The sequence below is a fragment of the Ceratotherium simum genome, chromosome 6 (assembly GCF_057802395.1).
Source record: "Ceratotherium simum simum isolate JZ-2026a chromosome 6, ASM5780239v1, whole genome shotgun sequence".
NCBI classification, from domain to species: domain Eukaryota; kingdom Metazoa; phylum Chordata; class Mammalia; order Perissodactyla; family Rhinocerotidae; genus Ceratotherium; species Ceratotherium simum.
This window is the reverse complement of record NC_141905.1, coordinates 82,807,900-82,831,807: the sequence shown is the minus strand read 5'-3', so window position 1 is coordinate 82,831,807 and position 23,908 is coordinate 82,807,900. Positions and strand designations below refer to the sequence as shown.

The following is a 23,908-nucleotide window of genomic DNA, read 5'->3' as shown; positions in this document are numbered from 1 at the left end:
GTTCTCTTGGTAACTTGATACTCAACACATTCTCCTTGAAATCAACAGAAACATTTTAGTAAGTCCTATTCCTGGACTTCCCCTGAAACCAGCCTGACAAAAAAAATCTGTCCAGAGATGAATTTTAACACTGTTTAAAAAACTGTATTGTCTATTAAGAACTGCCAGAATGAGTAAACTGAGGCAAGACCTTGTTGGGTGCTGAGACAGACATTAAAACAACGGTACCATGATTAAATAAGTTTTTATTGTCACATTTAACTGCTTTGTCAGATATACATTGTAGGTTTCAGTATGGCATAAAATAAAAACATTTTCCTGAATGTCAGAATCTGAACAGAGGAGATGGCAATGGCACTTAAAAACAATTAATTAATTCACACTGGTGCGCCCCTAGTAGGTAGCTGATAAAAACTGGAATGCATTTGCAGGTAAAGTGGTCTGCAACATTTTAAATCAAATGGCAGTGGTAGAAGGCCAACAAAACCAGGAGCGGAGTAAAATGCAGACCCCAGCAACTGGGTATCTGAAGAACGGCAGTTTTAGCATTTCATTTTTCAGTCCCTATTATATCGTCTAATTTAGTATTGGAACTGGAGCTCAGTGAGTAAACTTCTCTCCTATAAAATGAAACTACTTTTTCAGAATCTGGATTTTAAGGCTCTTTAACAACTTTCTTATTCTTACAGGTTTTAACTAGTCCAAAGGAAAGGCAGTTACGTTCCAAAGCATTAACTTCATGGGCTGACCTGTCATAAACGGTGGGTCTTGTCATTTCCAAACCAGGAGCCTAACATGCTCATGAACATCTTTAGTGGTTTCACACATTCTGGGCAAAACTAGAAAAGAGGCAGTAATTAAATAAAAATATAAGTGCATCCCAACAGAAAGTCTCTACACATTCACAATTATCTTCCAAATGGCAACTTAAAAAAAAATAAGTATGATTATTCAGATTTAAAATGAATCTTTATTCACCAAGATTCCCAAATAGTTCATTAAATGTCTTTCCTCCACAAATAAAACTAACACTAGGATTTGTCAGAAGCTCTAAATGAATTATATCCCTTACGTACGAACTCGGCTAAATCCACTGCGTCTGGAATCTGTTCATCATAAAACTCAGGTCTGGAATAGAACACCCTTCTGTTATCCACTGCTGGGTGTCCTTCATTTAAGACTCCAGAACAGAGACCATAAATGTGGCTAGTGCAACATAGCAGTCACTGTAATTCCCCAAAAGAAAAATAAGTGATTTATTTTATGACATACTTATTTGGATGATTACTTACTGGTAATTAGTATTTCTACATTTTTTTTAAAGGCAACCATTTTAAGTGACAATACATATCAGGCTAGTAGAAAAAAGTTGAAACAAAGCCCTCTCTTTTGATCTCACAAAGTCATGCAGATGAGAGAAAGTACATCCAATTTGTTCCAATCAGGCTTCTTGGAATTATCAAAATTTCTTTTCTGGCAAAGATGAATTTGGCTCATCACAGAAAGTTCTTGAAGGCTGCTGCTAAACTCATTTCCCTTTGAAAAAGTGAATTTCAAGGCATGATAGTGCAAGAGGTAAGTTTTTGATTTATAGAATATTTATAGACTAATTGTGCTTAGTCTCTAATTTTCCAATTTATTTTAAAGAACAGAGACTACGTTGATAAGTTTCGCTTAGCCTAAATTTACCAGCACATCCGTGAATCGCACCAGAATTAGGACAATTTGATTATCTTAACGATTCTGCCGTGAAACCTGCACACTGCGTCCGTAAGTGAAGCCCCGCGTTGTGAGGCTCTTACTAGTACAGTGCCCAAGGACTCTCCTCTTGGGAGTCCAGGGTTCTGAGAAAGCAGTTCTCCCCCCAGATGACGTCCTCAAAAAACTCTCTCAATAAACGATTAAGAAAAACAGTGCTAAGTGGAGAGTTTCTTTTGTTTAGTCAAATCTGAGAGGTCTGAGTGTTCCTGGAGCCCCCGTCGGGATGTGTCATGGGTCGAGAATCCCTCGAATGTGAGTATTCGCTATTAGAGGGCTCTGTAGGGTCAATCAAATTTTCATAATCACTGTCGTCTGATTCCTCAACACTGTCTCCAGCTGCTCTTTGGGAAGGAGGAAGGTCGGCTCCACTTTCAGGATCCTTCAGTCCAGTGCTGGCGGAAGCATAACTGGAAGAGCCCACGGCCTGAGGTCGAGGCATAAAGACACTAGTTTCCATGAGGGGATGGCTCAAAGTAATTTCTTGATTGTTTGGGTGAAAATCAGAATAAGGGGGAGGAGGATCAGAGGCCTCTGCGTCTCCAAGTGTACTTCTACCTTCAGCCACAAACCCAGAATAGGGCATCCGAGGGCTGAACGCTGGTTCCAAACTTTCAGATGGCATCTGTCTGCTCATCATCGCCTGCTGCAATCCTAGGTGAAAATAGGAAGAAAACTGTAACACTTTCTATATTTTCACAGCTTTGCATCTCAGTGCATTAAATGGTCAACCTAAATGTTCTGGAAAATAGCAACAAGGCAGTAAAACTGATTATTACTATTATTTTACATTTGCATAGTACTTTATAATTTACAAAATCTTTTCTTATACATTAATTCATTTAAGCCTCACAACAACCTTCTGAAGTATTACTATCATCATTATTATTATTATTGCTTCCATTTTAGAGGCAAAGAAACCAGAGTTAAGAAAGGTTAAATGACTTGAGGGAACAGCTAGAAGTGGGGACGTGATATGCAAAATGCAGGTCATTTAACTCCACTATTTCCCCCACCTGTTGCTTACTGTGCTCAAAGACTGTGGGGACCTAAGGATGAAATAAATAGTCCTCACCACTCTTGGCAGTCATTTGAATGTAAATTTTTTTCTTGACAGACCTCACATCAGAAAATGTATTTCTTTACAACTACCCATCACAATACATTTATATGTCTCTTTCTCCTTAAAAATTTAAAAGCCCTATGTTAGATGACCAATTCTCCAGGTACGAGGCCATAATTTTAAGCATTTTTATGAATGCTGTGAAACAGCCCCACAGCAACAAGTCTTTAAAATTTTTTAAAGTACATTTTTTATATTATAAAAATGATACATACTCATACAAAATTTAGAAAAGAACAAAGAAAATAAAAATTTCCCACAATTCTATTATCCAGATAACACTGTTAGAGTTTTGGTGAAAAAAGCACAAGATTTGGGGTTAAAAGACATGCATTTTAAGTGTCAGGCCCTAACTTCTTTTCCGAACTCCAGTTTCATTATCCAGCCTTGTGTGTGTGTTTGGGGTATATGTATTTTAAACAGAGCTGAGATCAGATATTTATACCATATTATATCCTAGTGTTTTCACTTAAGATTATATATTGAGCATTATCCCATGTTATTAAAAATTTACTTCAATGGCTCTCCAGTATTTCAACATACAGACATACCAGAATTTACTCAACTATTCTACTATAGTTTATTCAACAACTCTAATAGATTGTTCCCAAGATTTGAGAATTATAAAGTTGTGATTAACATTCTTGTACATAAATCCCTATTTGCATTTGATTATTTATAGGAAAATTTAACTTATTTTTAATAAAAATAAATCAGACATCATTTACCTGGAAATAAAAACTACATTTTAATGGTTTGCAAATATTCTTATTAAATTAGAGGTTAGCCACACCCTTACCTCTTTTACACTTGATATTATTTGCCATACATTTTATAAATTTTACTTACGAAGGTTAAATCTGATGGCATTATAGCAAACATGTCTGTTACCATGCTGGAATTAATAGATTCTTGGGCCTAATTCTCATTCAACCAGCTGGCTCCTTAGCCTAATGGTATCTATTCATCCACAGCTACCAAAAATAAGACATTTAAAGCCTTCATTGTGACCTTCACTATGAATCAAATATAACATTAAAAGAATTTCAGGTAGCTCCCTTGTGTGGCTTTAAGAAACACAGGACATAGTCCCCACACGCTAGGCATGCTCGAGTTAACTTAGTGAGAAACATCACATCCAGTCATGCGTTGTAAACAAATTACATTGGTCAATATATGCAGAAGTCTGCACCAGTCACTTCTTGGGCTTTATTCTAACTTGTGCTTCAGCCTCTCTATTTTTCATCTTCTTTTTCTTCCAGTTTCAGAGACTTGAGAGGGATACTATGAAAAACACTACTTCTCTTCTGGAGAAGCTTAAAGGCAAGTGCATGCTCTCCCCAAACAGCTTAACTTGGGGCTTGATGAGTGTAGGATTCATGCAATTTATTGTATAATTTGACAATTAAAACCAGCCAGTTCTCTGATACTGAATGGTAAAATTAATAAGAAACTCACTTCTTTCTTGTTCCTTTTCATTTTTCCTCTGAGTGATTTGTCTTCTTAATTTGTTCACTTCTGCCTGACAAGATTCAACGAGTCGCTCACTCTTTTCTACATCTGCACACACTGCCTGAGGGAAAAATGACAAAAAGAACAATCAGTTTCAAATCCAAGCACCAGGCATTCCATAAAGACAGCACTGATTACAATCCTAGGAGGAGCCCGGATGCTTTACTGAGTTAAAAAGCAGACACGGAAGGTAGAACAAAATCATGATGGTCCAAGAGACCAGCACTGTTGTTGTTATTCGCTGACTTGCTTTCTTAATTTTGCTAAGACGATTATGCTATTTAGCTTATAAATTCTTGAAAAATAAGGGTAAGATGGGAAAGATTTAATCTTTTCCCTTGATTATTCGTTTTTATTGAAATGAAAAGGGAATTTTTGATACTAGTCTAACATACAAAGGAAGAATAAAAGATAAGACAGGAATGAGATGCTTTCAACTTTTATTTACAACCAGCAACCAAAAATCAGATGACACAGGGTCTGGCCCGGTGGCGTAGTGGTTAAGTTCGTGCGCTCTGCTGCAGCAGCCCAGGGTTTACAGGTTTGGATCCTGGGCATGCACCGACGCACCGCTTGTCAAGCCATGCTGTGGCGGCGTCCCATATAAAATAGAGGAAGATGGGCATGGATGTTAGCCCAGGGCCAGTTTTCCTCAGCAAAAAAGAGGAGGCTTGGCATTGGATGTTAGCTCAGGGCTAATCTTCCTCATAAAAGAAAAAACAAAATCCGATGACACAAAGAGATTTATTTAACAGAAAATATTTATAATCAGGGAAAGTTGAAAAAGAAAATAAGCTTCAAAGTCAAGATTTCATAAAAGATAACTATTTGAGACTACATCTATGCAACTTAACCATTCAGCTCAGGGCACTCTGTGTGATACTGGTGTCTGCAGAGCAGGCCTTATTCAACTGGCAAAGAAATGCACAACAGCCACTTGGAGGTCCATTAGGCAGTGTTGATAGTCTGAAAAGAGCGTGGTCATGAATTCAGGACAAAAAGCTGTTTTCCACTGCACGTTTCTTCCATAGCAGAAATACCAGAAACTGCTGGAAAGTAGGCCAGTCACCAGTGAGTTTGTATAAAGTTCCCTATACTGCTAGGTGTACCGTGACCCTAGTTTGGAACACTAACACTGGAAATTGCCCGTTGTACACTTTCTTCTTTCGCTCCAGGCTGATTTCAGTCTGCTTTCCTCTTTTTCAGTAGCTGCCTTCATTCCTTTCTCTATTCCTTGGGGCCTTCCTCCTCAAAGCTAGGCTTTCTCCAGTCCCAGGAGAGCTTCTTCAGTTCTACCACTTTCCTTCTTGTCCTCAAAGGTTCTTTTGTTCTTAGGGTTTTAGAGCAAATCACTCCTAAGAACACATCTGGGATGATGAAAAGAATGTGGGAAAGTATTGTTAGCACCTAGCTCAGTATCTGGCTTGTGAGAGATGTTTCCATAAATATTTGTTGCATGAATGACTAGGAATGAACAGACTCCACTGTGATCCTCCCACTCGATGGAGGCAGCTGGGGGCAGAGTGAGTGAACTAGAACGAAGGAAGCAGAGCTGTACCAAGTTATGGGTGCCTCCCGAGGTAGTCTCTACTTAGAGTATAACTGATGGAGACAACTGTGTTCTTAGCAATCCTTTAATCTTGGAACACATTTCCCTAGAAGAAACACTGTTACAAATGGGATCACAAGTATTTAAAATAGTCATATTAATACATTACTGCAGAGTCTCTACTTCAGGCACACAATGAGTGAGATAGGCTTTTGTAGGCTGGCGTAAGTAACTATTCCATACATCTGATATTATTTTGGGAAAGCATATTCTGACTTTTGGACCCCAATTCATTTGTCAGTTGGGAGACTATTAAAAATTAAAGTAGAATTAAAAGCATTTTGGCAATATAAATAAGATGAAAACTAGTAAATAAATCAGTTACCTGCACCTTCTCCTGAAGTGCATTATAAACCTGATAAATCGCCCTGATGTCTTTCATTACTCCATCCTTGTCAAAAAAGTCAGTACTAGAAGACAGATAGAAAAAAGATGTCACACAGTTATTACAACTGCTGTAAACCCGAAAGGCATTTTCCTATCACTTCTACCTTAACCTGTTACTTAAAAGGTGCAACTCCAAGGTGACAATGTCTCAGCAATAATGCCCATACTACGAGAATTATAGAGGAGAAATAAAAAGAACCACAGCTGCCGCGACAATTTAAAAAATAACAAGCTATACATTTTTCAGTGACCACTTTCAGCTTTTAGAACCTCAGAAATACACATACTCTATCCAAACTTTTGTATCAATTGCAAAAAAAAGTAGCAAATGATAAAAAATTAAGTATTAGTAAACGTAAACTATCTTTTCAACAGGAATAAAATGTTGATATACAGTGGTGGTGTCCTAGAGAATTACCTTACTGCATTTTTCCATTTTAATTATATCAAACTTGATTCCACATTTCTCCACACACCTTTTAAATGTTGTTAACAAAAGAAAAAACTTGCATTTTACCTTTCAACTTACCCATGTTCTTTAATAACTTTGGCATAACTCTGAGAAGTATTTGGCACTGAAGACACTTTATACTCTTGCTGGCTAGTATTGCCTAGATTGGGAATAGCAAGGGATATCCTTTGATTATACCTGTGGGCAGATTGAGACAGATCATGTTAGAAGCACTGCTGTGCTTGAAGAATGGGTCGTGGCAATAGGAGTCCGAGTCTGCACTGATGAACTAACAGAAGGTCTTACGGAGTGCCTACGCCCATAGACAACCCAAGGATGCATGAATTAGCCATTTTTTTCCCTTCTCTTAAAGTAGAAGCTTAATTATAAACTCCATGAGGACAGAGGTCATGTCTTATACATCTTTTGCATCCTCACAGTGACTGACAGAGTGCCTAGAAGGTTGTAAGCGCTCAAGAAATACCTACTGATTAATTACTAAAATCTTGCAAATGGCTATTTAAGAATTAATAATTATTCTCATTGATGTCAATTTAACTTATTCTACCATAAGTGAATTTCCAGAGGGAAACCTCTCTGTTGTTTACAGACAGACATCATGATCATATGATCATATTTTTTTTTTTTGCTTTAACAAGTTCACAATGCAAAACCTTCATTAACCAGTAGGTGGAACAATTTTACAATTTTGTCCTGGAAATCTATGTTTTAAAATTACAATCACTTTCAGAGCAATAAAGCTCTATTTCTACATAATGGATTATAGAGAAGCAAATGATGATTTCCAGCTGTTTATTCCTAAAAGAATTTATACATAATTTACATGACTTGCTAATGGTTCTTTATTCAAAAACAATTTTAATTTATACAACTAGCTGACAAGGAAAAGTACCTTCTCTAACTACAAAAAAAACTAGCTAAAAGAGAATTATAAAAGCTTTTCTACCAACATCTTTCCTGTACATGTGAGGCTGGTGGGAACACCTTCCTTACCTTCGATTTGGTCTAAAGAGAACGTATTCTAAAGCGTGAGTGGAATTGTTGGCTGTGGAGATGAAGCTGAAGAGAAGGAAGACAAGGTCAGGCACCCCAAGGATGCGAGTGAGTTGCTTATGGATAACCTGCTCTCTGTATGACATTTGCTGCTGTGTGTTTCGCCGGAATCTGTACCACCCAATAACCTTCTGCAACCAAAACAGAAGGAAAAAAGTATTAAAAGTTACATGAAGTCTTACAAATTTAATTCTGAATGTATCCACACAAAGAACTGTACACAAATGGTCACAGTAGCTTTATGTGCAGTAGCCCTATCAACTGGCTAGAGCTATCGATGTCTAAGAACACGGCATATTACATCCTAAGCCTCAGTGCTCTACCTAACGCCGGAGTTAGCTCCTCTGTAGGACTGGGGCATGTCTCATACTCCCTTTGCATCTCTGCAAAGACCTGAGCAGCACTCAGTACATTGGCTGTTCTCATGAAATACTCAGATTAACAGAATCTTGCAAGTGCTTATTAGATGCGTAATAGTGCTTTTCACTTATGCTGATTCCAATTGTTTTATTCCATTTGTATTTTCTGAGAAGTGGGGAACCTTATAAATTATTTTGGATATCAGCTGATAGCAATCGACTTATTCAATCAATATTTACCAAAAAGATGCCCCCATCACTCCCATCAATGAACGATGAGATGCCAAATTAATTCACACTGGTGCAGCCACGAATCTGCCTTTTAGAGCTCACAAGCTACTTGGAAGGCTACTGAGAAACTAGGTTGCTAATGCTGAAAGGCACTTTTTTGATAGCTATGTTTGGGCTGTGATGAAAAATTATCGATATCTTTCCCTAAAACCTTATTTCTGCTGAAGTTTCATAGACAATTTTTCACAAAGGCTTTGCTCTCTACTCTCTATACTAGATATTCACTTAGGTTTTCCGGAGCCAAAGCAATTATCCTCAATACTGGGCACATTTATCATCTTCAGCTTGTGTCCTTTTTGGCCTTGTAATGATATTAAGATGGCTGTTATGTTTATCATTATCTATTTCAGAGCAGATGCTTCCAGAAAGCAGAAATCCTCCTCTCCCTTGCTTTTTTGGCCTTAGCCCCAAACTTGAGGCTTGTGGAAACTTCGTAAACACACTATGATTCTGCAAGAGCAGTATTTCAGCATGCAACCACGTTGCACCTACTGGGGGATTTTCACATCAAAAACAATAGCCTCTATCTTAAGCCTAACATTTTAAATGTACATTTGTGGGTAGTACAATAACCCTTTTGAGGTGAAGATACAATTTTGTACCTTTCCTGGGAGAAAATAACTCAAACTAGAATCAACTATAAAGCTTTTCAGTCATTTAAATATATGTCATCTTTGCTTTTGTGCTGGAAATTTCGGTTTTTGAAAAAAATCCTTAAAGAGTTTATATTATGCATAAGGTGCCACAGGAAATACATACAATGAAATATAAAATATAGTTCCTTCCCTTAACAAATACCATGGAAAATAAAAGATAATTTTCAAGTAAATTAAAGCAACAAACTCATATATTTAATTGCAAAGGAAAACATAAACATTTGTTTTAGCACAAAGTTCTATAAAATCATAACTGCAGATCAACTTTTAACTTTTTTGAAAATCCTGGCCCCAGGAAAAGCAAAGTTAACTCCAGGTAATGACCTATGACTGGTTTACTGTGCCCCCAAACAGCAAATCCAATTTTAAAATCCCCAAATTGATTGGAATGTGGAAAAACTACAGAGTAGAGTCCTTTTCTTTTTTTCAATTTATATTCAATTATAAAACACAGTTAGGGGCCGGCCCCGTGGCTTAGCAGTTAAGTGCATGCACTCCACTACTGGCGGCCCGGGTTCGGATCCCGGGTGCGCACCAACACACTGCTTGTCCAACCATGCTGAGGCAGCGTCCCACATACAGCAACTAGAAGGATATGCAACTATGACATACAACTATCTACTGGGGCTTTGGGGAGAAAAAGGGAAAAAAAGGAGGAGGATTGGCATGGATGTTAGCTCAGGGCTGATCTTCCTCACAAAAAAAAAAATACAGTTAAAAAACACTTATCAAATAAAGTCTCCCTTCATCAGCAGCATCTCTCCACTCCCTTTCCCAAAGTAATCCCTTTTAAGTTCGGTTGACTTCTTTCAAGATCTTTTTCTGTAATTTAAACACGCACTCAGACTTTTGTTTTTTACAATAAAATAGGCTCAAATTATAATACTACTTTTTTCATTTAACATAACTAACAGAACTTTCTATGACATTACATGAGAACCTCTCACATTTTTTTTAGTGGCTGCTTTGTATCCCATAGTATGGAGGTACCAACATAATTTGCTCCCCACTGGTGGACATTTAGATTGTTTTCAAACTTCTCACTATTAAGCAAAAATGCAACAAACATCCTTGTACACTTGATTAAGAGGCCAGACTGCTAGGTTTAAACCTTGGCTCCACCATGACTTGCTGGTGACCTTAAGCAAGTTACTTCAACTTAGTTGCCTTGACTGTAAAATGGGGATGATAATAACAGCAATTCACCTCATAGGGCAGTTGCAAGGATTAAATGTGTCAATACCTGGAAAGTGCTTAGAACGTGGCTTGGCATAGAGTTAAAGTGTTCAATAATGCCATCTTTTCATATCTTTGTGCCTAGATGCAATTATTTACTTGGGCCAGATTCCTAGAGGTGGAACTGCATATTTAAAATTCTGTTATTGCACAAGTCGTCTCCTAAATGTCTGTATCAATTTACATTCCCACCCGCTACAGCTTTTCATTTCCCACAGCCTTGCCAACACTGGATATTAGCAATCCTTTCACGCTTTTGCCAATCTGATGAGCAAAAAATACTATCACGCTGTTTCTTTTTTTTTTTTTTTTTGTGAGGAAGATCAGCCCTGAGCTAACATCCATGCTAATCCTCCTCTTTTTGCTGAGGAAGACCGGCTCTGAGCTAACTCTATTGCCAATCCTCCTTTTTTTTTCCCCCCACAGCCCTAGTAGATAGTTGTATGTCATAGCTGCACATCCTTCTAGTTGCTGTATGTGGGAGGCGGCCCCAGCATGGCCGGAGAAGTGGTGCGTCAGTGCGTGCCCGGGATCCGAACCCGGGTCGCCAGTAGTGGAGCGCGCTCACTTAACCGCTAAGCCATGGGGCCGGCCCCTATCACGCTGTTGCAATTTGCGTTTCCTGATTGAGGTTGAACGTTTTTTCATTTATTTCTTGGCCATTGGTGGATTTTCTTTTTCTTTTGTGAATTTCCTGTTCATATTCTTTATTCATTTTTCTCACTTTAAATTTTTTAATCTGTGAAAAAAAATACCTCCTAGTACTTTCCATATGTAGTGAGTGCTCTAGAAAACTGTGCTCCATAAGAATTTTCATGGAACAAATTTTAGTTTTAGAAAGTATAATAAATGTTCACTATCTAAAATATGAAAATAAATGGAATGAGGAGGTAAGGTGATGGCTGGCAGATGAAGGATAGACTGCTAAGAGATTCCAGAATGCGTGTTCTTGGGCAAGTCACTGACAACGAGAGAGCCGGACCACGCCTCCTGTGGCTACTCTCGCTTTCCCAGTTGGGCAGGTGACTGGGTCAGACTCTGCCAACACTGAGCACCTCCTGAGCTTGGTGTCACTCGCAAAGCCATCTGTCCTTTCTTCCCACCTACCCCACACTTCCCATTCTTCCTTTATCTCACCTGCTTTTCTTTCTGCCTCACGCCTACAGCTGCACGGAGCCGCCGTGCACTGGAAAGGCTGCTGACCTACTCTAACCACACTCTTCCTCCCGATGCCCTTCTTCAGACACCTGACAGACCAAGGCCCACACTGCCAGGATTATTTTTATCCACAAGTAATCTTTTAGAAGCTTTTTTATAATACAGGCTTCTAAAAAAAGGCATTTTGTTTTCTGTTTGACAAGTTGAAAACTTTTATTGGTATTTTTTTCCTCAAGTGATGGTTTAATAACCAATCTATTTTTCTGAAATTATTATTCCAAGGTAAAAAGTAAAAACCCACACATGGTACAATAGAGTAAATTAGAAATGAGACCATCGGACAATGCTGCAGCAATAAAACTTTGGTTCATTTTCAATTCTATTCAGATTTGCTTACTATACACAATCAGAACATCATAAACATATGTTGACACAAATAATAAACACATGACCTTTTCGAAAAACATCTATGTTCAATGTTAACTGAACTTGAAAGAGTAACACATTCAAAGATGTTTGATTGCAATTTACGTTTTTTAGAAATATTTTTCCTGATTATAAAATTAATGCATATGTTTTAAATATTTGCAAAACTATTCTTTACATTACAAAATAGAAAGAACAACCCAGAATCAACTCAACTATTGTTAACTTTCTGAATTACGGTCTTTTTCCTTCTGATTTTTACATAATGGAATCATACTATAAATATCTAAATTTTTTTCTATTGATATATTGTAACATTGTCTCACATCTGCAATTTACCTTTAAAATCTACTTAACAGAACTCTCACGTATTAACATTAACATATTGTTTCATTTTACATTCCTTTCTGGTTTTAAGTTTGGGTGATAAGAAGGGATTTCCAAATCAGACTGGGCAACAAATAGAACATACCTTTCTCCGATCTTTAAGAATCCTGTCCAAACTTTCTTCATTAACTTTGCTTGCATAGTCATAAAAACTGTTTTTTTTTTAAAGAGAAAAAACATTTTATTAAAATTACATAGTATTTTGACATGAATATACTTAGCTACATGTGTCTATGGGTCATCTAATCCTAAAAGTTAGTAATAAAGATATAATTGCTTGTCTTCAATAGGCATATAAAGAGAAATCAATCTAAATGCTTTACTACATGAGGTATCTTTTGCATGCAAGAATACTCAGGAGACTGCTACATTCAAAGAGTATTACTTCCACGTGTGGGAGGTGCTGTCAGCAAGTAATTACAAAATGTGTGGTTTCAAATGGCTGTGACATCTCTTCCTTGTTTCTAAGTATCAATTACCGAAGAAAAAAAAAAGAACTCAGGAGCTCATTTCTGAGAAAGGAAGAAGGGAAATGAGCATTTGTTGGATGCTTAATAAGATGCTCAGCTGCACGCTTTCTCATGTTATTTCATTTCATTCTTGTCTCAATGCTGGGAGGTAAGTATTAGTTCAGCCCAACAAGTCAATAAGTTTCATTCCCTTTTTTGTAGATACAGATACTGAGGTTAAGTGACTTGCCCTAAATCATAGAGTGGGAAGATGAAGGGCTGGGATTTGGAGCCAGGTTTGGCTAGCCTCCAACTGAATGCACTCACCCCTAAGACAGACCAATCTGACCAGGATCCTGCAGTGAGCAGTCCAGGTGTAATAATGTGTGGGCTTTTCTACCACGGATCGTAGTTTTAGAAATGTCACCCTTTCTCTCCTCCTCCCACCACCATAATTCCAGGCCTTGTAAGGCAGGAAGGAGTTTAAGACATAGTAAAAACACTGAATTGGGAATCAGGAGATACCAGCTCCAGCCCAGTTCTACTCCTCACTGTATGATCACTTAACCTATCTGGCCTCTATTTCCTTTTTTCCAAAATAAAGAGTTTGGAGTAGACAGATGATTTCTAAGGTTTCTTTCAGCTCTAAGAATTATGATTCTATGATTTAAACTTGTTCTGGTGTGACTTTGCTGACAGCGTTTTAAGGAATTCCTGGGAAGGACAAGGCAGGGCACACCTAGCAAAGCTTTGGACAGTCAGGGCCAAATAGGACACTTCCGTGGACCAGGGCCTGAATCATTTCATTTGCACTGAGATTCTTTTCAGATGAACTGCTGGTTGCTCGTCTTGTTTCCAGCTCCTCTTTCAGCTCTGAGTAAATCTAAAAGAGGCTTCGTCCACAGGTAGCCATGTTGCATGATGACAATCCTCTGAATAATCAATGAGTAGGTATGTTTGTGTGTGTGGGGGTGAACGTGATACAAGTCTGCAGGGGTTCTTGGGTGCAAGGGGGCTGGGTGTTTGGGCCACCTGAGGACAGGCGAGTGGTCAGGGTGAGAGCTGCAGGGAACGCACAGCACCAGGGGTTCTTGGGTGCAAGGGGGCTAGGTGTTTGGGCCAGCTGAGGACAGGCGAGTGGTCAGGGTGAGAGCTGCAGGGAATGCACAGCACCAACAGCCTGCACAAGGGGCTGGCAGTGTTAAAAAAGGAAGTGCTGAACAGGCACACTGAATCGTACTAGTGTGAGCAGCACTGGAAGGAAAGTATTGGCCTGGCTTCTAGGGAGGTAGCAGAATAGGCCTCAGGGGGTTTTAAGAAACACAGTTGAAATCATCATACCAGCCATCAGATGGAAGGGGTGGGGCTGAGAAAGAAGGCAGGGGCCTGGGTGGTGGTTTGGGGAGACGTCTGACGGGTGGGAGATACTGGCATTTTTCTCCCTCACCCTTTCCTCTCCACATGTCTCTCTGCTATTTGCTTTCTCCCTTCGGAATGTCTCTCCTCCCATTGCTTTCTCTTTCTGTCCTTTAGTTGGTCATAAGATGCAACTGGTGTAGATTAACTTAAACACAAAAAGGAAGTTTTATGTTCCCTTTCCTTATATTTTAAAGTTGGACACTGAACATTTTTTATTCTTCTTAAAAACACCCATTAATTTATTTTATCTGTATGTGATCCTCAATTAACTTCCTTCTCTATGGCTGCAGAGCCCTTGCTAGGGAGGATGGTGGGGAAGGCTTCCATTCTAAACCTCTGAGGTCAAGGTTTATATTGTCCCTCTTCCCCTCCTCCTAACCTAACACAGTGCCACATACACTTCTGACACTCAATAAATAAGTTAATTTGGATGCCCTTAGTTATATTTGTAACTTTATAGCCATAATCAGCTACAGGCCTAAAATCATTAGTTTTTAATCAATTAATCTCTTAATAAGGACTAAGAGCTACAAAGAAGGATGTGGCTTACCTAAAAAGTTTTGAACAAGGCTGATGGTTATGGATTTCTGTAATTAGAAAGATGAAATACATCTCAGTTAATCATGTAAGATATAGGCAATTATAAAATAGCTCAGGATTTTTTTTTAACTAAAATCTCAGACAATAACAGGACAGTTTTCCTCTCTTAAATAGGTACTGTGTGTACATTAGTGAAGGCAGTACGTCTTCTTAACATTTAAACTCAGGGACACACTCTCAGAACAAAGTAAACTGGAGACCAAAAGTTCTGTTTCCATTCATCCACGTATGATGGGCACACATCTGAAAGCTCTTATTCAGGAACACACAGCTATTGTGCGCCCTTATTCAATCTTACCTATTGAAACAAAGCATACAAGGAAAAAGTGACCACTGACTGGAAGCATTTAATCAAGGTGGATAAAAGCTGTGAGAACAGCTTGGGGACAGGAGGGTCTTAACCACCCTACCATCAATAACCTACTAACAACCCATGACAAATGGGGCCAGGCATTTTGAAGGGGAAGGGAGGAAACTCTGGAAGTCTATTTACCCTTTCAAAGATGGTCAGCACCAAGAGAGACTGTCATTTATAAGGCAGAGCCTAATGGCTTCTGAAAAGACTGCTGTGATTAATCAGAGTGAACAATTTCTTCAAGCTCATCAGGGGGCTTAGGGTCTGGGTTGCTTTATAAGACCATGAGACTAATTAACCATTCAATTCTATTAATCACATTCTCCTGGAGAGCAACTCATTACCTGCTGTTTAAAAAGTCACAGCCGCAGAATTCCAGGCTGCAATTTTAACTCAATTAAAATGAAACCACAGCCCTGAAGGACATGGGGCCATTAGCTTCTGTACTGATGTTAATGCTGCCAAGCACACATATAAATGCAATACTTCCACAGGAAAGAAAAGTTCATGTGCCTAGCATGGCTGTTGACACAGTGACGCAGAGAAGAAAAGCTTATCTAGAAATATTTCCTTCTTGGGCCGGCCCCGTGGCTTAGCAGTTAAGTGCACGAGCTCCGCTACCAGCAGCCCGGGGTTTGGATCCCGGGCGCGCACCGACGCACCGCTTCTCCAGCCATGCTGAGGCCGCGTCCCACATACAGCAACTAGAAGGATGTGCAACTATGACATACAACTATCTACTGGGGCCTGGGGGAAAAACAAGGAGGAGGATTGGCAATAGATGTTAGCTCAGAGCCGGTCTTCCTCAGCAAAAAGAGGAGGATTAGCATGGATGTTAGCTCAGGGCTGATCTTCCTCACAAAAAAACAAAAAAAAGAAATATTTCCTTCTTTTATCACCAAACGATACAGAACACCATCATAAGTTATCTCAGAGATACTGTTAGTAAAGTAATTAGAATGTGGAATATTTGTAGTAAAAACATTACCTATAGTTCAGGAAAAAGAAAAAAACTCATCTTCTACTTTAAAGGAAAGAATATTTTGTTTAAGAAAATCCCTAGAGTAAATTCTGAACTCTGAATACACACTCCTGTCATCAATCTGCGCCAGCAGATTTACCACCTGGATTAGAAGCACACACAAGACATGCTCTAGATATCATGTGGTCTTTTCTAAAGGAAGTGAAAGCTTTCTCGTATACAATTTTTTGCAATACCTAACTAAGCATTCCATGGAGAAAACAGGGTGATGGTCTCAAAGGTGATAAAGCTGCAGATTGGAATGAAGTTGGAGGACACATCAGCTGATAGGTGGACCTTTGGAAGCAGGCGAGGCAGGGCAGCCTCGCCTGGGATTCTAGAGTTTCCCACACCTCAAGAGCTTATCCACGCTTTAGGCTCTCTGAGCGGCACCATGGTGGTTGGCAAGAATAAGCACCTTATGAAAGGGGGCACAAAGGGAGCCAAGAAGAAAGTGGTTGATCCATTTTCTAAGCAAGATTGGTATGATGTGAAAGCACCAGCTCTGTTCAATATAAGAAATATCGGAAAAACATTAGTCACGAGATCTCAAGGAACCCAAATCACATCTGATAGCCTCAAGGGTCATGTTTTTGAAGTGAGCCCTGCTGATCTGCAGAATGATGAAGCTGCATTTAGAAAATTCAAGCTAATTACTGAGGATGTTCAGGGCAAAAATTGCTTAACTTCCATGGCCTGGATCTTACTTGCGGCAAAATGTGCTCCACGGTCAAAAAATGGCAGACCATGATTGAAGCTCATGTTGATGTCAAGACTACGGACAGTTATTTGCTTCGTCTGTTCTCTGTTGGCTTTACTAAAAAACGCAACAATCAGATTCGACAGACCTCTTATGGTCAGTACCAACAGGTCCGCCAAATCCACAAGAAGATGATGGAAATCATACCCGAGAGGTGCAGACAAATCACTTGAAAGAAGTGGTCAATAAATTGATTCCAGATAGTATTGGAAAGGATGTAGAAAAGCCTTGCCAATCTGTTTATTCACTCCATGACGTCTTTGTTAGCAAAGTAAAAATGCTGAAGAAGCCCAAGTTTGAAGTGGGAAAACTCATGGAGCTTCATGGTGGAGGCAGTAGTCCTGGAAAAGCTACTGGGGACGAGACAGGTGCTAAAGTTGAACAAGCTGATGGGTATGAGCCACCAGTCCAAGAATCTATTTAAAATTTGACTTTTAATGGAGACAAATTTTTTTTTCGCCTTATTTGGCGAAAAAAAAAAAAAAAGAGCTTATCCACATGGGAGACTTCTCTTCATGTATATAAGGCATCTCTGCACTATTTCTTTAAAACTCCCCATGGGATGTACTGCTGTTCTTGCTTATCTTCCTGTCTCTGCTTCTCCTCGTAGTGGGTGAGCTGAACAGTTCCTCTCCTTTCCCTTTCCATTCTTTCCAATAACTGCTACTGCAACACCTCATTAACCAAGGAAGCTCTTCTGTTGTTGTCTCCTCCCTACCACTCCTAGAACTGAGGGTGGACAGCTCTGCGCAAAGGTAGGTTAGCACAGCTTTTAAAACTAATAAGTATTCAAACAAGACACAGATACTTTGTGTTCAAAATGTGATGTTCTATATAAATTGCCTAGCACATGCCTCCTTATTGTATAAAGTAAAGGTGTCTGCATGGATTCAGACAATTTCAACAAATAATAAATTTGGTCAATTCACTTTATTTAAAACATCTTATTCTAGAGGTTAAGCTATGCCAGAAAACTTCTTCACACTACTGGTGTGAAATGTAACTCATGGCACTTTACCTAATGTTTAGCCTTTCAACTCAGGTTTTCCAGAGTCCCTGGTTTACATTTTCTTATATGAACTTATTTTTAAAAGAAAAATATTATAATGGTAACAGTATATTTAAGGTAATACTAGCAAATACTTTGTCCATGAGATCCATAATCGTTTCAAACAATGAATTGAATGTAGCTAATAAATTAAAGATCATACTGCAAAAGATGGTTGTCATGGCACTATATTAACTGGGACTCCCTATCGATTGGTATTTCTCCACATCTACAATACCATGGAAACGTATTTACTGCAAGAACCGGAAGGTTTACGAATCAAAGAATCAGTACATTATGCTGTAGAATTTGAATTAGTTTACCATTCTATTTCTTTAAAAATAAATAAATAGCCAGAATATTCATCAGAAATGCTATTTTTGTGATCATGCCAGATAGGAGAGCTCTTTCTTGCATGGTTTGCTGTCATTTAATTACATCTGGCATTTTAACCTTCATCTACCAAATTAATTTCGAAAACCCAAGTGCAAACAATAAATAATCGCACAGATGTCCGATGAAACCAAATTCTCTATTTTAGGATTTGAAATAGCTAAGGAAAACAAAAAACAAAACCTCAGTGAGACAATAGCTATCCCTATATATCAAGTCTTTATTTAACAAGTCAACATTGTGGGAATTGGTTTTATAGTTTTGGTCCTTCAGGAGACAGTTCAGTCTCTTGTTTCCCCCCAATCCTAACCCCACTTCAATCCTCACCCTGGCCTCCCAATCCATGCACTAGAAGGTTATCAGAACAGGCTTGAAATTGATGATTGGGCCCCAACATAACCTAACCTTCCAGCAGTATTTCAAACCACAAATCACTCACCCTCACATATTCTGTATTTTAGTCACATAGAAACAGGCCAGATGCCCTGTATGTCTTCTGTACTCCTTGCTCTACGTTCCCCTGCATGTACCGCCTACCGGCCCTAAGTTCACCTCCTTCATGACATCTTTACTGATTTCACCCACTAGCCATTTTATTTTCAACCTCTGGGATTTTCTTTGTTGCTTTCTTACAGCACTCATCTGCACTATCTATTATTTCTGAATACGTGTCTCATCCTCCCCACACTCCTGGAAGGCAGGGATGCCTCTGGATGTTCCTCTCACGGCCCAGCACATACCTCACACGGGAATGTTCCTCAATAAATGTTGGCTGCGTAAGTGAATGAAATGTCTCTTGCTGATAGACTGGTGATATGCTCAAGGTACAGCTGAAAGGACTGTGATCCCTGTTTATCAAAAGGAGACTGATCCAAAGAGAGTGGGTGAATCTATAAATACTCCTTCATCTTCCCCAATAATCTTCCCTAAACTGATGGTTTGGCTTACTCCTCAGAAGGCTGTGTAGGTTTAACAAATAATCTCATGTAAACAAGTGTGAACATCTTTGCCAGATCCCTCCAGGAAGGACCACCACAACACATCCTTTCATTATAGTACAAGGTGATGTTGGCAATGGGGAGAGCCCAAAACACAAACTCGAGGTTCACTGTGGTTTTGAAGAGACTATCAAGTGCAAGAGCACAAAGCAATTCAGTAAAAGTCAGACCAGTCAGTGGGTAAGGGATGGCTTTACTGAATAGCTAAACTACAGCTATGCACTGTACGTTTACAGAGACTTAGAAAAACATTTCATATCTTTTATCAGTGCAAATAATTTGCATTGTGATTTTAGTGGCTTTCTATGCACTCTTTTAATCTTTTGGATTAAAATCAGTTAAGGGCCAAAGAACAAAACAAACAGTATATACACAGAAAGAGTATTTCTAAGGTCAGAGGTAAACTTACCAATTACTTGCAGAAATTCTGTGTTGCTGATTTGTGAGTCACTGATGCTAAAGGTTTCCTCTTGTCTTACCTCTCCCAGCAAAAATCCTTCCTAAAAGTAATAAAGGAAAATAGTTGCAGACTAAAAATAAAGATGATTTTTATGGGAATTAAGAGGAATTGAGGATGTTATAATTTTAATAATAATCCAAATAAGCTTGCCATGTAAACTACTATTCGGTAAATCAACAAGACTAAAGCAATCTGAGATATATCTATTAACTGGATTCTTCGATAACAAGATGAAATATTATTTTAATCCCTGCAAGTCTTCCCTGTTTTTTTGAAGTAAAAATAAATGGAGTGAGTTCATCACCTAAATCCTACTAAGTGTAATAACCAATACCAAAAAAACTCAGGAAGCAGGACTATTCCAAGGTTGTTTTCTCGAAACAGCATACAATTTATTTCACTGTTTTAAAAATACTGCTAATGATAAAAGGATAAAGAGGTTAACACAACGCACAACTAACTGCTCTTGTATAGGCCGGCATGGGAAATTAGGATCTTAGCAAATACATTAAATTTCCTATGATACACATGAAAGTTTTTCTTTAAGAAAGACAGAGGTAATTTATGTACACCTTTGGAGAACATACACCATGATAATCAATTCTGGATTACTCAGCATATAACCTACTGCTTGAGTACCTGCTGTCACGTCCAGGACAAGCACAGTTGGAGAACACAGACCCTAAATGTCAAAATAACTTCCCTGTAGAGGGTAAACTGATAGGCTGTCCTGAATCTCCCTCCCCATATACCCACATGACCTACTCCTGCCCTCCATTAGTCTCTTTACTCTAATAGCACCTTATCAGAGGAGACCTGATGGCACCTTCCCTGGCCAATGGAACAGAAACAGCATCTGCCAGGCACTTGATGCTCTTTACTCTGCATTCTTTCTTCTTAGTCTTCTCACTATCGACCATATTACATACTTACACTATTAAATAAATGCCTATCCCTCACCAAAATGTCAGCTTCATGAGAGCAGAGACTTCGTGCTTGTTCACTGCTATGTCTCAGCACCCAGCACAGTGTCCAGCACAGAGGAGGTGCTCAATAAGTACTAGCTGAAACAATGCCCTTGTACTATACACCTTTCTATTCTAAGTAGATCCTTCAAATCAATTAAAGAAGGTTCCTAGTTTAAGAACATTCCCAGTTAGAAGTGAGAATCTTGGGTGGTGAGGAGGGAGAGAAGGATGCTTTACCGCACAGCTTTTGTATCGGATTAGGGGAGGGGAGTGTCCTAAAATTCCAAATCATTGTGTACAGGGCATTTCTCAAACTTGAGTAATATAGGGATCCCCTTAAAAAAATTCTCTCAGACCTGAAGGAGTGTCCATGGCTACTAGTTGGAGAAACATTGACTAAAGAAGCTTGTTTTATCCTATGAAAGTCTTTCAGTTATGAGTTCTCACTACAAAAGAGAAGCTCTGTCTTTGTAACAGATTAAAAAAATTTTTTTAACCAAAGTGAAAAAAACAATTTAAAATTCCTACAGAACTTTAGACCTTAAGAACATTATCTACGGATTCCTAGTATTCCACAGTCTAGGGCTGCCAGATTTAGCAAATAAAAATATAAGACACCCAGTTAAATCTGAATTTCAGATAAACAGAAAATAATTTTTATGTAATATTGGGATACACTTCTACTAAAAAATTTACTTTTTATCTGACGTTTGAATTTAACAGGGTGCCTTATATTTTATCTGGCAACCCTATTGCAGTCCTCAGTCTGAATAAGCCAACAGTGACATGTAGACATTCTAAAGCTGAGTATAAAATAAATGCTTATTTATCTACTGGTCTGGATTATCTGAGCCACTGTTACTTTATAGCAGGAGAAGGCAAACTATGGTGCGTGGGCTAAATCCAGCCTAATGCCTGTTCTTGTATAGCCCACAAGCTAAGAATGGTTTCTACACTCTTAAATGGTTGAAAAAATTAAAAATAGAAATAATATTTTATGACATGAAAATTATGTGAAATTCAAATTTCAGTGTCCATAAATAAAGTTTATTGGAAATAGTCACCCTAATTTATTTACTGTCTATGGCTGCTTTCTCCCTACAACATCAGAATTGAGTAGTTGCTACTGAGACCACATGACTCAGAAAGCCTAAAATATTTACTATGTGGCCCTTTAGAGAAAAAGTTTGCTAACCCCAGCTCTACAGAATGACTGGTTTTAAACTACTTTCTTGCCTGGATAAAACAAGAATGTACTACAAAAGCAAATTCTTGGTTCTTCAACTTTAAAATATATAAAATTGAGATTACATTAAAGTATTCCACATATATAAATTGCGGCAAGGTTAATATAAACAGGTAAGGTCATATAAGATACAGATGCAAACTACTGTCATTGGTGAAAATTTCCATAAAGCCTAGCACCATCCCTGCCACAGCATAGATATTAAACAGATACCTCTTGAATTAAATTAACAATAATCCAAGTAACATGGCCAACTCACTGCACTTTGTAGAAACACTATCCACTTTTCAACAGGTTGGTGCTTATTCTTATCATAATCTCGCCTTATACATAAACTGCCATATTACTAAGCACTCCAAGAACTAAAGCAGTAAAGAAGCATTATTGAAACCATATTTAATATTTCCACAGACACTAGGAGTATCACAAACTACCCATACATGGAACTGCATTACATTACTAAATAGCTGGCTGCAGTATCAAAGGTCTTCCTGTCCAGAGAAAGGAGCTGCCTCTGGAAAAACCCATGTTGTGTATATTCTTATCATTAATCTCTACCACTGACACTGAAGAGATGAAAGGTACGATAATTCAATGCCATCTAATTTACTAATGGAATCACCTCTCTATGAAATCAGTTTTTATTACTGAAAGCTAAGACTGCTGACATCAAATCAAATCCAGTTCCTTCTTCTGCAGTGTATCATTTTGCTTTGTAATGACAACCACAAAAGCCCCACACTTACTTAACGAATTTGAATAATTCACTATTAACATCATTTAAAATAATCCCCCGACTTGGTGGGCAAATTAAAGAGATGCTTCAAGATATAAATTATCTAGTTTCACAAAGAATTTGCATCCAGAGGCCAGTGACATTAAAAGACAATTCGTAAAATAAAGATACTGAAGCAGACAAGCTCTGCTCCCTCTGTGGGCTCCAAAGCCTATGCATTTCCGATCACTCATACGTAGGCCTGTCACTTCCCTATTTCACTGCGACTTAGTTCCGTGGTCTTAGGACATTCGCAAAGGAACTAAACATGCAACTTCAAAGCAAGTAGACCCTACACCTAACACTCTTGTTTACATTCTCCATTTTCCATCGAGGCAAAGAAAACAAACGATCGTATCTAACAAGTATGAATAGTGACAACTATGGTTTCCGTCGTCGCATCCCACAACCACCTGTGAGACCGGGCGGGGCTGGGTCCCTCGGCTCCTGGACTAAGGCCCGGTCTCTCTGCTCTTTCTCGACCCCAGGCGCCCATCACAAGTGTGGAAGCCTGATTCTCAGGGAGGGGCAGGCGTTCGGTTTCCACTAAGCGACTCCTGACACTGCCGGCGGCCGGCAGGGGCAGCTTTGCTAAACGGGAGACGGATGTCCCGGGACGGCCGGGCGCCGGAAGGCACCGAGGGAGGAGGCCTATCCCGGGGGCGAAGTAGCCCCGGGCAGCACGATCTCGCCGGGGGCGGGAGCCGCCCGGGTCACCAGCTCCACGGGCCGGCCCTGGAGCGCGGGGGGCGAGCTACGAGTGGTCCCGGCTTGGCCGCAGGCGCCAGCCCGAGACGGAGGGTGAAGGCCCCTGCGGCCGCGGCGGGGAGCCTGGCACCTACGTGGTCGGCGTTGCTGTTGGCGCTGTGAAAACACACAGCGCTGAAGGTGTAGCCCGAAATGGAAGCCGCCATGATGGAAATGTCCAACTCCCCCATCATGCCCCGCGGAGGGCACACAGCCTTCCGGCCGGCCCCACCCCTTGGCAT

At 39.3% G+C, this 23,908-nt stretch overlaps 1 protein-coding gene and 1 pseudogene across 1 annotated transcript; one reads left to right on the top strand and one right to left on the bottom strand.

Annotated features, from left to right (window-relative positions):
* ABRAXAS2 (abraxas 2, BRISC complex subunit) lies at nucleotides 1–23,908 on the bottom strand. Its single transcript, XM_004438886.3, has 9 exons — nucleotides 23,762–23,908; nucleotides 19,880–19,970; nucleotides 14,846–14,882; nucleotides 12,513–12,579; nucleotides 7,855–8,045; nucleotides 6,919–7,038; nucleotides 6,328–6,412; nucleotides 4,340–4,454; nucleotides 1–2,412 (listed from the first exon to the last, which is right to left on the bottom strand). Exons 1-9 carry the CDS (start codon nucleotides 23,906–23,908, stop codon nucleotides 1,943–1,945), a joined length of 1,323 nt encoding a protein of 440 aa, XP_004438943.2. The 3' UTR covers nucleotides 1–1,942.
* On the top strand, nucleotides 16,666–17,455 carry LOC101402474 (small ribosomal subunit protein eS1 pseudogene; annotated as a pseudogene).